Here is a 17,114-nt window from a genome sequence, read left to right on the forward strand (position 1 = left end):
AGAAAGGAAGAACTATACGAATAATTTCTTCTCTGTCATTGGAGATATAATTTTATCTGCCGTAATTCTCTGACATTATCAATTACAGATAAAATTCTATCATACGGGTGGCTCAAGAAAGGAAGAAGAAGAATAAGAAGAATTTCTTCTCTGTCATTGGAGATATAATTTTATCAGCCGTAATTCTCTGACATCAATTACAGATAAAATTCTATCATACGGGTGGCTCAAGAAAGGAAGAAGAAGAATACGAAGAATTTCTTCTCTGTCATTGGAGATATAATTTTATCAGCCGTAATTCTCTGACATTATCAATTACAGATAAAATTCTATCATACGGGTGGCTCAAGAAAGGAAGAAGAAGAATAATAAGAATTTCTTCTCTGTCATTGGAGATATAATTTTATGAGCCGTAATTCTCTGACATCAATTACAGATAAAATTCTATCATACGGGTGGCTCAAGAAAGGAAGAAGAAGAATACGAAGAATTTCTTCTCTGTCATTGGAGATATAATTTTATGAGCCGTAATTCTCTGACATCAATTACAGATAAAATTCTATCATACGGGTGGCTCAAGAAAGGAAGAAGAAGAATACGAAGAATTTCTTCTCTGTCATTGGAGATATAATTTTATGAGCCGTAATTCTCTGACATCAATTACAGATAAAATTCTATCATACGGGTGGCTCAAGAAAGGAAGAACTATACGAATAATTTCTTCTCTGTCATTGGAGATATAATTTTATCTGCCGTAATTCTCTGACATCAATTACAGATAAAATTCTATCATACGGGTGGCTCAAGAAAGGAAGAACTATACGAATAATTTCTTCTCTGTCATTGGAGATATAATTTTATCAGCCGTAATTCTCTGACATCAATTACAGATAAAATTCTATCATACGGGTGGCTCAAGAAAGGAAGAACTATACGAATAATTTCTTCTCTGTCATTGGAGATATAATTTTATCTGCCGTAATTCTCTGACATCAATTACAGATAAAATTCTATCATACGGGTGGCTCAAGAAAGGAAGAAGAAGAATACGAAGAATTTCTTCTCTGTCATTGGAGATATAATTTTATCAGCCGTAATTCTCTGACATCAATTACAGATAAAATTCTATCATACGGGTGGCTCAAGAAAGGAAGAAGAAGAATACGAAGAATTTCTTCTCTGTCATTGGAGATATAATTTTATCAGCCGTAATTCTCTGACATCAATTACAGATAAAATTCTATCATACGGGTGGCTCAAGAAAGGAAGAAGAAGAATACGAAGAATTTCTTCTCTGTCATTGGAGATATAATTTTATGAGCCGTAATTCTCTGACATCAATTACAGATAAAATTCTATCATACGGGTGGCTCAAGAAAGGAAGAAGAAGAATACGAAGAATTTCTTCTCTGTCATTGGAGATATAATTTTATGAGCCGTAATTCTCTGACATCAATTACAGATAAAATTCTATCATACGGGTGGCTCAAGAAAGGAAGAACTATACGAATAATTTCTTCTCTGTCATTGGAGATATAATTTTATCTGCCGTAATTCTCTGACATTATCAATTACAGATAAAATTCTATCATACGGGTGGCTCAAGAAAGGAAGAACTATACGAATAATTTCTTCTCTGTCATTGGAGATATAATTTTATCAGCCGTAATTCCCTGACACAATTTATTGCTGATAAAATTTTATCGGACTTCTCTGATACTATCAATTACTGATGAAATTTTATCATAAGGGTGGCTCAAAAAAAGGAAGAAGAAGAATACGACAAAGCATTTCCTCTGTAATTAGAGTAACTCAAACCTTAATTACGGTCCACACAGTGTAAACGTGCAGTTTATAAACCAGACGTATGCACCGTGCTTAAGTTGTACTACTACGTACAATCAGTAACTCCCGAATCTGGCTTGGATAATGCACTCTACTCATCAAATAGCTAGTTTCGCTCTACGAACTACTTTCCCTTTCTAGACGAGAGAAGTATTACGACTATGTTAATTTTACGAAATTTCACCAGAAATATCTGGTTTCAGGTCGCTCTGTGTCCGAAAAAACTGGTTTTAAAAATTTTCTCTTTGTGCTTTGTATGAGTGAACAAAATTTAAACTGAAAATCGCCAAATTTATTTATTTATTTTAAACTTTATTGCACTCATGTTAGTTTACAACTCCCATTGAAAATTTTTAGAATATTTTATTTTTCGATTTAAAACTTTTTTTTAATGGAGGAGAAGTGATTACCTAAATCTAAATTACTCATCTTGTCTTATATAAAAAAATAAAAATAAAATAAAATAAATAAGTAAATTCGTTTATAGGTCAAAAGCTTTAATATGAATAATTTTTCTGAGATAATCGTTTTGAGGTAATTTAAAATTTATAAGTCTGCATTTCGAGAATTTTATAAAGAGAAAGTGGAGTGAGTGATTTTTCACGTTTTTTTTTTCTTCAAGTTTTCACGGAAACTATTCTATTGCTTCCTTCCAATTTTTAGATAACTAAAGTGAATGTGGATGTGATTAGTTTATGTTTGTTATCCACAATTTCAAGGTGTAAGAAGTAAGGGTCCAACAATAATGCCCATTCTCATAAGTGAAAAAATAGTAATCTAAATATGAATTATTAAAATAGCTACTGCTTTTGTAAAAAAAATTACAAAATTTAATATCTTAATTCGCCAGATGGATTGTTTCTGTAGAGACAAGAGTATAACTAAGTTGAAAGAGCTCACTGTTGACGGCAGATGTGACCACACCTGCCCTTCTTTGCACATGTCTTCTCTGGCACTATTTTCTTTATGTGCCACTACTTTATTTTTTGCTTTTTCTTTTTTTAATATGTATTAACATATAAGTACAAGGAAGGCTCTTATTTTAAAAAACATGAATTTATTAATGTTCATATAATGAAACGCAAATAGGTCATCGAACTTCAAAATAAACAACCGCAAAAAGCTTGCTAGAAAGAAGAGCGTGCTGAGTGGTCAACGTCTTAAGAAAATCTGTTTCTCATTTACTGCTGGAACAAAATTTGTAATAATCATAAATTTCAAAAACAAATTTAATGTACACATTGGAATTTAAAGCTTCTAAAATCGGGGCTACTTCCTCAGAATTATAGCTATTCTTAGGCAAAAAAATAAGCTCACTATACCCCGACAGAATAGTTTTAAGAATCTGAGAATGCCAGAGTACAATTAAAAATGGATTCGGCCCCACATTCAGCGCTAAACTTCAAATAATCCTAACGGTATCCACTTTTATTAGAAACAGTCTTATAAATAAATTGTTGTTTTTTTTTATTCAATGATTTAAGGCGCATCAATATCCGCGGTTAGTTAAGCGCCCAGAGCTTTTTTCAGTGTACTGCCGGCCTCCAGACAGTTTTCTCTCATTACGAAATACCCTGTCTATCACCGGATAGTGACCTGTAAGAAGCTCCTAGAAAGAGAAGAAATCTAAGGGCCAGCAGTTGGATTCGAACCCGGGACCTCCGCGTGGGAATCCAATACGCCAACAGCATAGCTAATCCCTTCCCTAATATTGTTTCTAGAAGATTCTGTATAAAGAAAAGTTTCTGTATTATTCATTGATCGTTAGAAGCAATCATTGCGTAGAAGTTTCAATATATTTATTGAAATGTCAGCTTAAGAGAAAATCGAATGGTTTCTCAAGAATGACGGAAACAGTATTTTTTTCGAAATTGGTACTGTTAAAGTGAACTCGTTATAAGCCCTTCTAATGATTTAGAGCTTGGCAAAAAGATTTATTTTTTCCTGTAATGTCTGCTTCAACTTTATTCAGTATGTTATAAAATATTATTTTATTGTCAGCAAAAATATTGTAACAAATTTGTTTTTTATGAATCGCTCAATAATTAGCGAAATGTTATGCTGAATTTATTGTAGGAAATTCAGATTTCAATGTTTCACTACATTCGTGGAGGCATTATTTGAACTTATGTGGAAAAAGTATACTTTTTTCACTTGTACAATAAGTGCTCATCACCAAAAAAGTCCTTTGCGGGGAGTAAAAAAAATTATCTATTCCACGGTTTTGTGGTTTTTAAGCATATTCAAGCAGCTAAGTTGGCTTTCGAAAGGTGATTTGTTTTTGTAAGTTTTGTATGATCGCTTGGAACAAAATAGATCTAAAGAACGGTTAGGAAACATTTTTGACGGGTGATCGGAGCTGTGCGACCAATAAGAATCAACCCTTAGTTCCTATAGAATGCATACCAATCATGCTGTTTAGGATATTTTTGGTAATGTTTTACATTTCACCTCAAATTCATTATCTAGTATCATTCATTAAATCTCGCCTCAGTTATTATTTTTATTCTTTAGAGACACGCAAAAAACAAAAGTGCACTCGATAGCTACCCTTTTTATACAATATATTCTATCTGTCCTTTCATCATTTAAAATCTGGTTTCAGAATATAATTTGTATTTTTTTTAGTAACAAGAATTAAAGAAACTTTCTCTTCGATTTGTTTTGGTTTTTAAGTTTCCTTCACTAAGCATCCATATTTTCTCGATTGTGGACATCGTTTTCGCACAAACCTAGCGTTTTCATGGCTATCTGCGCGAGAAAAATGAGAATAATCAATCTCTCGAAAAAGACTAAAGAATTTTATTTGCATTGCTATCACTTTAATCTGGAACATTTCACCAACTCGTTTTAGAAAATGGTTCTGGAGGCGGGAGGTTTCCTTTATTGAGTGTTATTTCAGTAACAATATACATTTCATACATGATTTTAATATTAAATGTATCAGATAGGGTGAAGGGACCAGTAATTGACTGCTTAAGAAAAAATTCGAGTTTAAGATAGAATAACTTCCGTTATTTTGGCTCCAGGTGTAGGTTGTAAAATTGTACCGCTCCAGTAGGATGTATTTTATTTTATTAATATTTTAAAAGCAGTAAATTCGATCTTTATGTCAACCAAAAATAATTTTTTTTGAAAATATGTCAATGACCCAGTAATTGACATACCGAATTTTCGGTGGAACCAGTGTTTGACATGGGGTGGGACCAGTAATTGACATACAAATATATTCATGAAACGACATAAGGTATGCATTCAAAATCACTTTTAAATCTAAATAAATCACTTAAATCACCTAAATCACTTTTTCAATTGGATTTATAACAAAAATCGGTCTTATTCATAATTAATTACAATCAGTTTTTAAATAGGCAAACCTAAATAATCTAATATTTTTTCAACGTTACTCTTTTTTATGCAGTTTTTGACGATTAACCCTTACACAACTGTCCTACCGGACAGTTTTAATTAAGTCCAATCCAAGACAGGTAATTTGAAGAACAGCCCTTTCTTTCAATAGTTCCAAGCAGATATTAGCTAACATACTTGTTAGATCGTACACAATGTCTGTCGGCTCGCTTTTATCTCTTTCTCTCAACCCTTCCGCTCTCTTATCCTTTCAAGTTTCCGCTAAATATTTTGTTACTTAAACCTTTTTTTTTTGGGAACTTTTTTGGTTCTCACTTTACCAAACTCTACTTCCGATTAGACTATGTGGTCACATCCTTGTTTTATTCATTCCGCCTATAACGCTGCTACCGATCGCAACTACGCGACTTTGTGTTCGAGTTGTTGGTGCTTTCTAGTGAACCAAATTTCTCCTACGCTTCCCTTCTTTTGGAGCGCTTCGCTAATATTTTCCACAATCTGTGCTGCCAGTGTCATTTGCTTCGAAACCAAACTATCTGAATGTAATCCATTCTTACTTTCTGCATCTATTCAGTATTTTATTGTTTATTATTACTGAGTTACCTCTTGGGCACATGTATATTATACATTGTGTGCACGTTCATCGCGTCCCGCCACAGGTTGTAAGCATTCGCACTTATAACAGTAATAAATAAATGAAACGTCAATGAAAAAAAAACTAGATTAAAAAATATATATCTGTTATTGACTCTTTAACTTGGAAAGGATAGGTATTAAAATACACATGCCTACAAATAAACCACTGATATTCACATAACTAGGTAACCAATTGACAAAAATATGTGTTACTAAAATAGGCACACCATAAAAGAAAAAACGAATGAAAAAACAAAATATTCTTTCGGAATACATAGGAAATGAACATCATAATATATCTTATGTAATTAATTGATAATTAGCCACTTGAAATCACAAGCCATTTGAAAACCTCACACATCAACGGTTTTATTAAATTGGTAACGTTCTCCATAAAGTAGTACAGGGCGATCCAACCTTCACGTCTTTGGGGATTAAAAATGGTTTTCATACCGATTTCATTTTTTTTTTAATACAGTTTAGCCTATTTAGCCTATGGGATGCTATATATTCGTCTTCGGTCAACATGTCTGTCAATTAGTAAATACAATAGATCTTACAATCTTTTTTATGTTATTAATGTGTAACATCACAAAGTCACCAACTCTCCACGTATGTTTGATTTCGCACCTGGTACTTCTCTTGAGGGAGCTTCATTTTTCCTCTGGCCGTTTCCTTTGATGGAATTCTATGGTTTAGCCATTTCCTCGCTTTCTTCTTTGTCATGTGGCTAGGACCCAAAACTGAGGGAGAATGAGAGATTTTCCAACTCCGATAAGTGGGCGTCGTTTTTATTAGTCACGTAGGCCTCGTGAAGCTGTTCGGCGATCACGATTATTCCAGTTTTTTGTTCATACATTGTTGTTCTCTACAGAATAATCATTCTGCATGCCCTCTTGAAATAAGGCGTACATTTGCTAATTCATTAATTTAAACATATTTTGTTGGAAGTTTTACTATTTATTTTGCCGATTTTTATCAATGATTTTATTTTACAATGATTGAATTTTTAATTATAATAAAATTTATCAACCTATCTTACCATTTTCCCAGGAAGTCAATCACTGGTCTCAAACAAAAAAGCTGTAGAACTAGTAATTGACATGTATGTCAATTACTGGGCAGATTGCCGTTTCAAGGACCAGTGATTGACAGCCCCATTTTAAACCTCAATGCTTCTTATAATTAAGAAAAAAACTACATAAATGAAATCTACAAGTAATACTAATTATAACAGAACATTGATAACCACACGAATATATGAACTAATAAACGAAAAATAAGAAAAAAGGAAAATTATTTTCTTATCAATCCTCCTTAGCAACGGCTTGTTTTTTCCTTGATTTTGAACTTTTAACACAAATAACCTTCCACTGATACCAAGGAACCTTCCAATAATTAATATTTTTCTGGAACTGCTGCCCAAAGGCTTCTCAATAACGAAATTGAAAGAATCACCACTGAAAACGGCTCATATCCCTTAAAATACAAGTTTATTTCTGGTATGTCAATTACTGGTGCCCAGTCAATTACTGGTCCCTTCACCCTATGTGGTCAAAATTTTATATTATTGAAGGGAATTAATATTTAATACAAATTCTAATTTTGGGGGAAAAATTTTAGTCAAAAATTGCAATGCTTAAATTTAAGAAAGAATTAACTAAGAATATTCTTATGCTGACTGGGTACACTTAAGGAAGTGTAAATTTTTGTTAAGAAATTACTATGAAACCTTCTCTATGAATTAAATTTCTGCACAGTATAAAACATTTTCTTGCAACTGTGCTGTGAAAATCGTATTTATTCCTAATTTTTAAATTAAATTTAAAATTAATTATTTAATATACATATAATTTGAAATTAATAATTACTGCAGTTATTACAATTGCAATTTTCAATTTTTTATTTTTTTTTCTTTAATTAAACGCTAAATAGACACCACTTTTTTACTTATCTTGCTAGGCAAGAAAATCGGTCTAGTGGATATAAAGTGTGGATTTATAAGCGGGAGATCCCTAGGTCAAATCCTCTAACGACTTTTTATTTGTTAGAAACAAATTTTTAATGGTAAAGTATGAGCTCCCTTATCACTACTCCTAATGTGGTTAATGCCTATAAAACAATAGGTTAATACATTACTATAGTTTTACTACTTTTTCGAGTTTGACTATTTACTGCAATTATCCATTTTGAGCTCTTTGGAATCCGTTAAAGGAATTTTTAGCAAATGGTCTGTGTGCATGTATGAACAAAATATCTCAAAAAAAAAAAAACAAAAACCAAAATTTAGATTGGGCCCCACCAGCTAGTAACTTAGCTAGCTATCGTAATTTCTCAACCAAAATTACTGATTGAATTTTTCACTTTCCTGGCCATTTTGAGATGAATTTAAACCGTTTCAATAAGTCGCTCCAAATTTTGAGGCTAATTTGTATGACTGGATGTCTATTATTAACCTCCTCCATCTTGAATTTAGTCAGTGAAAAAAAAAAGCTAGTTTATGTCTTGCTGGTTTTACAGAAAATTCAGAATTCTATAAAATATCTCTTCTGTTTTACCTCTTAAATATGAAGATATTTGGATTTTAGCTGAATTTTTATCCTTGAATTAAAACTGTTCCTCTTTTTCTATAAATAAATGAAATTCCCAAATTTTCAACATATGCATTTTAATTCCTTCCCTCCCATCGCTCCTAAGAATGTTCAGAAAATGAATTTTTCAGGAAAATTGTTTAAATAAAAGGTATAGATACCTATAGTAGTATAGTGTAGTTTATACGGTGTATTGTCGAAATTATTTTCGTGAAAGTTCCAAAAGAATAAAACAATTTATTGTACTTCTGGTTGTGGAGATTTTTTGATATTATTAGCAACCCATTTAACCTTCCTTTGTTATATGTACGAAGGGCTTCCATTAAAAATTTAAAACTTATCCATTCACGCGTAAAAAATCGCTCGGTTCATGCATCTTGCAGGCCGTATTTTGTTCATCTGAGAGAATATTTCTGACGGGTTGTACACTTTCCGCAAGTAATAAATCGGATCATAGACCGCTGTTTTTCAAAAGTACTTTCTTAAAGCGGATACGCTATCGTAACGTAAGGTTATGTTTGCGCAAATATTAATCGAACAGCTGAATAATTAAAATAATAATTATTAATTCATTTATAAATTAATTTGATATTCTTCGCAAGGATGCCGACAATACATAAAATTTTGAATTCCCTGCATTAAGCACATTAAAATATTTTTGTATTTTTAATTTGCATGTATGTGTGAACAAATTATCTTAAAATATTAATAAAACGAAGCTCAAATTTAGTATTCTGTTGTGATTCTATAACTGCTTCTGATACTAACCTTTTGGCCAAATCCCCCCCCCCCTTGGAAGACGGACTTCACTGATTTCTGAGTGTCGCGATTTTCTTTAAACTTCCCATGCTTTTACTTACCTAAATATCTATCAGTTTGATTTAAAAGATGGTTTAAGAAATGGGTTCTTTGAAGTGTTCTCAGGGGAAGATAGCCCTCAAGAATTTTATGACCGTGATGTCAAATGCATGTTTGCGTGGTTAGAACCACATGGTATTAATAAAAACGTATTCTCTATTCCTCTTATTTGGTGTGAATTATTCCCATTATTCGAAGGTTAATGTGTCCATTGATGTATAAATATTTGATATATTATTAATGAATTATAAATAAAAGGGTACATAAATGTATGAGAAGTTATAGATGTCGATTAAAAAGGTGTATTAAAGATTTAAAAATCAGCAATTATCGAAAATTTTACTCATATTTAATTTAAACTAGATAGAAACGTTTGTATTTAATTTATTGGCATCCGTTTACCCCTTGAGGGAAGCGAATATGTTATGTTGTATTTCTCACCGTCCATCTTTCCGTTTGAGCACAAGGGGCAGATGTCCATCCGCGTGACTCTGATCCTAAAAAAGTGAGCCTGCCAGGTAATCATGCCCCGTCTCTTTTCTGAAATTTTATACAACCATTTTTCTTTGGAGTTCTCTTTGTGTACGAGTCTGTGGCTTGGACAGTAGGTCTCATTTTTTCCTGCGGCCGATTTATCTAATTTCTGTTCCTAGTGGCCCACAACAGGTATCTGGTCAGTAGTTGATGCTAAAGAAATGGCAAGAGAAGGCTGATTTAGTGATGCTTTTTTTCTATTATAAATAATCGGCCTTCTCATTTCCGGGTATCCATTGCGGTGTCAACTCACAGCTTTTATTGGTCGGCTAATTCCATAGAAGACGAAGCAAGCACTAATATTGCACTTAGAAAGGTGAAGTTAAAGCCATTTGCATAATCGCGAGAACTAATTGAAACCATGCTACCAGAAATTAAACTTCAGTTGATATTAGACCTGGAATTAGCGCATCCGTAGTTCACTATTTCTCAACCATATTTCGCATCGTGACTGATAGGACGCCTTTATCGGGCCATTTATTGATTTCGGTCTGTAACCTGAGTTACAAGTACTATCCTACGAGTAGGTATATTTGAGAGATTTCCATCATGTTCTTTTTTTACTTTAGTTACCATACTACTGGCATAAAGCTCTAAAAGTTTTACCAATCTATCACATCTTGCATCTCAAATCCTCCCACACTGCCAGGCCCACCAGCTTCTTAGATGAATTTGAATTGCTTTAGAAGGCCTAGAAATGTACGTCAAAATTTATAGAAATTTATTTAAATGTACGTTATTGCATATAGTTTGCTAGAGCGTGTTAATATTTTATTCTTAGATTTAAGATTAAGGGATAGAGATATACTTTGTCCCAACTCAGAATACATTTACTCTTATAAATTGTAGAGTTAATGTACAAGTTGTTTGCATGCATTTATTAGTGTGATTTTGATTGATAGACTAATGAAACGAAAATAATTGTAATATAAATATAGTTAGTAATCGATAGAGCATAATAACCAAAAGGTTAAACGGAAATCATATGACTCACTCCAGATTTTGTTATTTAATTTTCAGATACTCTAACTGATCTTCAAATTTTGTTTTCTTCCAGATCCCGTTCAGGTAATGAAAGTAGTTGCACCGATGAAAACGAGTTATCCGATGAGTGCCAAACGACAATAGATGGTTCACTAGATTCAAATTCGAAACCTAGAAAAAATCAAATCGTTAAATTTCGATGGACAAAGGAAGAGGTAAAATTAATTAATTTACTGTAATTTAGACACTGTACTTACAGCTGATGCAAATAAGTTCAGCCATTATTACTCTGGTTATATGTTACGAATAGGTTTATAGTAGAAGCTACCTAAATAGTTACAGATTATAATGACAGAGAAAACAGAAATGCTGCGATGGTTCTAGGTGGACTGATTAGCTACTGAGATTTTTGAAACTCAAATTGTTGATTCAGCAAGTCGTCATTTGGCTGACTACGCAGCTGTAGTGACTGAGGTACAGGGCTCGCCCTTATCTCTTGCTCTGTACTTATTTTTAAAGTAACTATAGTTGAGTATAAAAATGTGAAAGAAGTGCAAACCAAGGGATAAAAGCAGAAGTGTAAAATTTATGGACGAAGTTGTTCAAGAGGAAAGGGAAGATATCAAATAAGAAGTATCTACAAAATAAAGGGTAAAAGAGGTTTTAAAAAAAGAAAATGTAAAAGAAATATCTAAAAAATAAAGGGAGAATGGAGTGGTTTTTCAAAAAAAAAAAATTAAAAATTCTGAAGTTTTAAATGTTTTTATGGTTGAGAAATTTTACTTAAAATTTATGCCTCATGCACACCCAGCTCTAGAGAAATGCAGGAAATGATACATAGTGCTGAAATGTTGGCATCGGCCAAGTTCCTTTTTTGTTAAATTACTGGGCATATTTTGTTCTCAAGATATTTAAAAAAGCTGTATTCTAGAATCTAATGGCTTACACCCATTCTTTTTGAAAGATGGTGGACAAGTCTCTTGTCAGGCTATACAGCTGGAGAGATAAACATCTAAACAGAAGCCTGGCTTTCTATCTGGTGTTAAACGAAGAAAAACGCTGCCAACTTTAATTAAATTTTATTTATTTTTATATATTTTAATTTTATAAAATTACGTATGCCTACTCTAATGCGCTTTACAATTCTCCTGGTTCAGCATTTCTCGTCTCATTTTTCAAGAACCTTTCATTTCGCTGTCCATTTTCCTCTCTCAGATATTAAGTATATTTTCGTCATTTTTTATTGGTACCGATTTCTCACATTTGTATGTTACCATAGGAATCTTGTGTTCTTGTAAATGAAAATTATATGTGCCCTTAACTCTTTGTTTTTATACATATGCTATTAAGTGTGCTTTTAAATTGCCCTGATGAATGCCGATATTGTCTTCGAACACGAAAGGTTTGGTAAGACCATTAGAGATTTCCCCATAAATATTTTCTCCTGGAGTCTTTTTCCATGGCGGGTAGATAATGCTAATGTCTTAAACAATTAGAGATACGATTGAATGCAGACTATGTATCAATAAAATACTGGAAAAAAGAATATTTCCCTTTTTTAATTATTCTTTTTACTAAATTTTAGGATGTAAAATTGAAACACCTAGTTGAAGAATTTCAAGAAAATTGGAGTATAATTTCACAACATCTACCTCAAAGGACCGATCTTCAGTGTCAGCAAAGATGGCACAAGGTTGTAAACCCAGAGCTTGTAAAAGGCCCATGGACAAGAGAGGTAAATTATAAGTATTTGTATTGCCTTTTTCTTTTAGGCGGGCTTAGTTACATTTGAAAACTACAGAAGAAAAAGGAAAACTGTGAACAAATTAAAAGTAATTCGTGTCTGGTCAAAGTTCGTCATATGTCACTGATCCCTCTTCTATATTTTTTATTTACAGGAGGACGAAACAGTTGTAGCGCTTGTTGAAAGATATGGGCCTAAAAAGTGGACTCTCATCGCTCGGCACTTGAAAGGTAGGATTGGCAAGCAGTGTCGAGAACGTTGGCACAACCATTTAAATCCTAATATTAAAAAGACTGCTTGGACGGACGAAGAGGATCGTGTAATTTATGAAGCCCACCAAAGGCTCGGCAATCAGTGGGCGAAGATTGCCAAATTACTTCCTGGCAGGTAAAATATTTGAAATATGAAGTTTTTTTCATTAATTCTAAATGCTTTTTATTTTCTCTTCCGCCTCGTCTGGTTATGCGTTCTGCATTGATAGGAAAATTTTAAATTAATAGCGGAAATGTGTGTTCTCGTTTTGAAGGAATACTTCTTTAAAAAGGTACGTGTTGTAAATAGTTCCGTTTGCGTACTTGGGTTGTATATTCAAAACTCAAAAGCGAAATCACAGAAAGTGGAAATTAAATATTTCGTTTGAAACAATTCGGTGAAATGAATTAGGTTGATATTTGTAGTAAATACTGTTATTAGTCGAACATTGTAAACATTTCCCCTTTATTTAAATGTGATAATTATTTTATGTGTTTTGTAGGACTGATAATGCCATTAAAAACCATTGGAATTCTACGATGCGTAGAAAATTTGAGCATGATGAGAAGGCTGCAGCAGCTGCATCACAGGTTGCATCCACTGTCACTGCATCCTGTGCAACGGTACCATCCGATCGGGAAGGTGGAACAACTAGGAAAGTGCTTAGGGCCAAACCGAACTTGCGCACTAATTATGTATCTAACGACCAAGTGAATAGCAATAACCATGTGATAATACATCAGCATTCTTCAGAAAATCAACATTTTAGTTTCACTGTAGGACTTCTCTTTTAAATTTCTAATTTTTATATAGTTTTGTTGTCCTCATTAAAAGTACCAATTATAATTATGTTAACAGCTAGAATCGCAAGAACATGAGTTGAGTGAATGGAAACGAAAAACATACGATATAAATACAGAACCCGTCACATCAACCTATTCTACCTCTTCAAATGATAGGCAAGTAGGCCGTAGGTGTACTTGAGTCAGCATGTTTCAACTTCTGTCAATAAGGTTTTGATGAAAATCAGACATCAGAAGCGATACTTTATTAAATTAATGTTGCAGTTTTTAATTTTGTTGTTTCAATTACGTTTCCATTATTTAAACTATAATGTTTGTTCGAAATATTTTGAGGGAAAAATCATTTTAGAGATAACTCTCCTCTAATGTGCCATTAAAAATAAGGTTCGAAAGGCTTCTCACTAAAGTGCCACATCAACCTATATGGATATGACTCGACTATAGATTTTTTTTTTCAGGGAGCATCATGGAAACCAGTGTACTAATCCCTTCCCGGACATAGTAATAATAAGAATCAAATTTGAACCCAAAATTCCGAATTTGTAAAAAAATCGGTTGTCCGTAAATGTGACTTTTCTGAACAATGTGGTCCCCGCTTTCGCGATATTCTCGAATGTTCTTTGAAATTATTAAAAATACAAAATTCATGACCTAATATGTATTTGGTACTCATTCATTCTATTCCCCGGTCTTCGCCTTTGTTTTTAATTGTATACAAGAGGTTTTATTAGCTTTCCGACTTCGACTATGACACCTGTCGTTAATTGGTACCAAAAACACCTGAAAAATAAGCAATAATTTACTTTACTTCTTATTTTTATTTAGATATGTGTTGGCCAATTACTTTCTTTTTAAATATTTTATCTGGAAAAGCCATTCTTACCTCATAAGTTCAATATTATTGTAGGGGATTAATATAATTTATATTTTTTATATTTAGTAAAAATTTGAAGTTTGTAGATGTGTAAGTTAGAACTTTGATAATAAATTTAGAAGGTCGTTTAGTGATCATAGAATTTTATATCGTCTATTTTTTTTACAGGTTAAGCTTAGTAAACGTCACTACCCCGGAAAAGCAAAAGCTGGGAGAACTAGCGGTTGCGGAGTTTATGACAACACGAGGTGGTAGTTTTCCTGCTTCTCCAGTTAGTGTCTCCAATTATTCTTATAAACAGAAAATGCAACATATCGGTATGTAACCGTTTACAGCTGTATTTCTTCTATGAATATTTTACTAAAATTTGTTTAAGGCAGTCCTAAAACTATTTTTTTATGTAAATTAAGGAACCAAATATGTTAGGTTCTCCATACTCTGTTCCTGTAACTGAGGCTTTATCCCACTAGATCATTAATTGGCACTAAATAATTAGAAAAAAAAATCAAATAACTTTTTTGTTTAAATAATAGTAAGCCATCGTTGTAATTATTCCTTGGGTTTCAAAAAGTCCTGTGCTCCAATTTTAAGGAGCTGTTGAAGTTTATCTGTTACAATTTAAAACTTGTATATATTTCGTAATATATTTGTATGTTGTAGAAGTAGATACTTCACAGTGCAATGAGAAAGTCATCCTCAATCCGAAAATGGATGAAGAAGTTTTGATAATAAATTCGCGATTGATATTAACCACTGAGCGTTAATTAGGTGATAATTCTTTGTTTTTTATAGAACTTTGGTGTTCAAGTAAGACTCTGCATGGCCAAATAAACAGATACATATCTCTAATAAATGTGTAATAATTAGAGAATATAGCTGAATCCACATTTTTACAAAAAAGGAGATTCTCAGTCTTCTCCGACGAATTGTCATTTTCTTAATTATCTAAGGACTCTGATCGAGTCAGATGTTCTATGCTCCATTAATTTTTAAATACTTCTCTAAATGAAAAGTCCTGTTAAAAGGTAAGTTGAAAAGTTCCAAAGACGCAGATAGCAAATTGTAGCCAAATTATCGTCCTGCTTATTTAAAATAGTCACCAATTCGTCATAGTTCAAAAAATATTTTTAGTTACAGATGTATTAAATCACATTCTAGCTGTACTAATTCGAAGTATTGATAGATAGTTGAAGAAGTGTTTGAAAAAAGATATTTACTTATTTGTCACTAACAGGATTCCACATTTCTCTCAAATAAAGTTACATACTTTCTTAAATTGATTAAAATAATTTTAGTTTTCCAGGTTTCTGATTTGCAAGTGATTAAAGTTTTTCTACCAGCATCAGCTATTAAAATTTTCGAAACTAACGCCAAAAATTACGCTGCTTAACGTTAATTTACCTTTTGATTTCTTAAAGAGCTTCAGAAGATATCCTCTTGCTGATTAGACTAATATACTGTAAGCCAAAGTCAATAGGTTTCTTAATAAAATAACTCTTTTGAAGTGAGTATTTCAGGGGGACTTTTCCATTTTACAGATATTCTATAGAAACTAAATAATACCGTGCTTTTATGGTAATGAAGATGGGCTATTATGTTTGGTTTTGTAGGTAAAAACTGAAAGATGGTCTTTTTGTAAAAACCTCATTACATTAAAAGAAGGCTGCTCATAAGTTCTCATCAGAGAGGCCTTGGCTACTTTTAAAAACTACGAAGAAAATAAAAATTCTTTATACTACACACCCACCATATTCTAAAATGTAACCATTCCAGGATTACTTTCATTTTTGAAGAACTACATATGGTGTGATTGCAGGTGGTCTAAAAATGGAACCAGAAGAAGTGGGTTTTGATAGGTGCACAATAGAATCACCACCACATATTTTGCGAAAAGGAAATAGAAAGCTCAGGACAAATTCTGAACCCTCTACAATTCCAACGCCAGAAAAATCCTTAGAGGTATCATGAAAATACACACTTTATTCAGTTTTACTAATTTTTGTTTGTACTTTTCTGATTTGGAGTATTTTAGCGGATGAATTCACCACCTCTCCCGGGGTTTTTGTGCGCCATATGGGTATGGGTTATGGGTGTTTGGGATGGAAAGTGTTGTACGAAAAATAGAACAAAATTACCAAATTCTACAACAGAAAGTGCCATTTTATAGAAAAACAATTTAAAAAGATTTCTTTGTCCCACTAGAGGAAGCCGCCTGCTATCGGCGAATTTTAAAAACTATATAAAAAAAGTATTATTCCAATATATTAAAAACTCTAAAACTTACAATTGTGGAAAGCCTGAATCATTCAAAAGCTATCGTCGTTTCCGATAATTGGCCCACAACAGGTCAACTGGAAGTGCGACTTTACTGAATGGATTTTTTACTTTATATCTTTTCTAAATCATTATATATTAGATTTTTTGTACGCTGAGCAAACAACCTAAAAATTGTGTGTCTTGAAAAGTATTTGTGTTATGCGACGAACGAAGACCTACTCCAAAAAAAATAGGTAATTATTTAATATTTATATATTACCCTTTATCTTCATGATCCAACTTTGATGATCTTGAGAAAAATGATCTTCCATACATTGATAAATCGTATCTAATAATTATTTGTATTA

General features: G+C 32.5%; 1 protein-coding gene across 4 annotated transcripts in view; it reads left to right on the top strand.

Moving 5' to 3' along the window:
* Positions 1-17,114, top strand: part of Myb (proto-oncogene like protein Myb) — a 62,515-nt gene that overhangs the window by 22,610 nt on the left and 22,791 nt on the right. For all 4 annotated transcript variants that reach the window (XM_074137669.1, XM_074137670.1, XM_074137671.1 and 1 more), the window contains exons 2-8: positions 10,891-11,032; positions 12,403-12,552; positions 12,716-12,948; positions 13,316-13,589; positions 13,672-13,772; positions 14,659-14,807; positions 16,307-16,449. In XM_074137669.1, the coding sequence (XP_073993770.1) occupies positions 10,891-11,032; positions 12,403-12,552; positions 12,716-12,948; positions 13,316-13,589; positions 13,672-13,772; positions 14,659-14,807; positions 16,307-16,449 (1,192 nt within the window). The remainder of the gene's footprint in view (positions 1-10,890; positions 11,033-12,402; positions 12,553-12,715; positions 12,949-13,315; positions 13,590-13,671; positions 13,773-14,658; positions 14,808-16,306; positions 16,450-17,114) is intronic.

Source organism: Rhodnius prolixus, unplaced genomic scaffold (genome assembly GCF_049639745.1).
Source record: "Rhodnius prolixus isolate KJV_2025 unplaced genomic scaffold, Rpr scaffold_11, whole genome shotgun sequence".
Taxonomy (NCBI): domain Eukaryota; kingdom Metazoa; phylum Arthropoda; class Insecta; order Hemiptera; family Reduviidae; genus Rhodnius; species Rhodnius prolixus.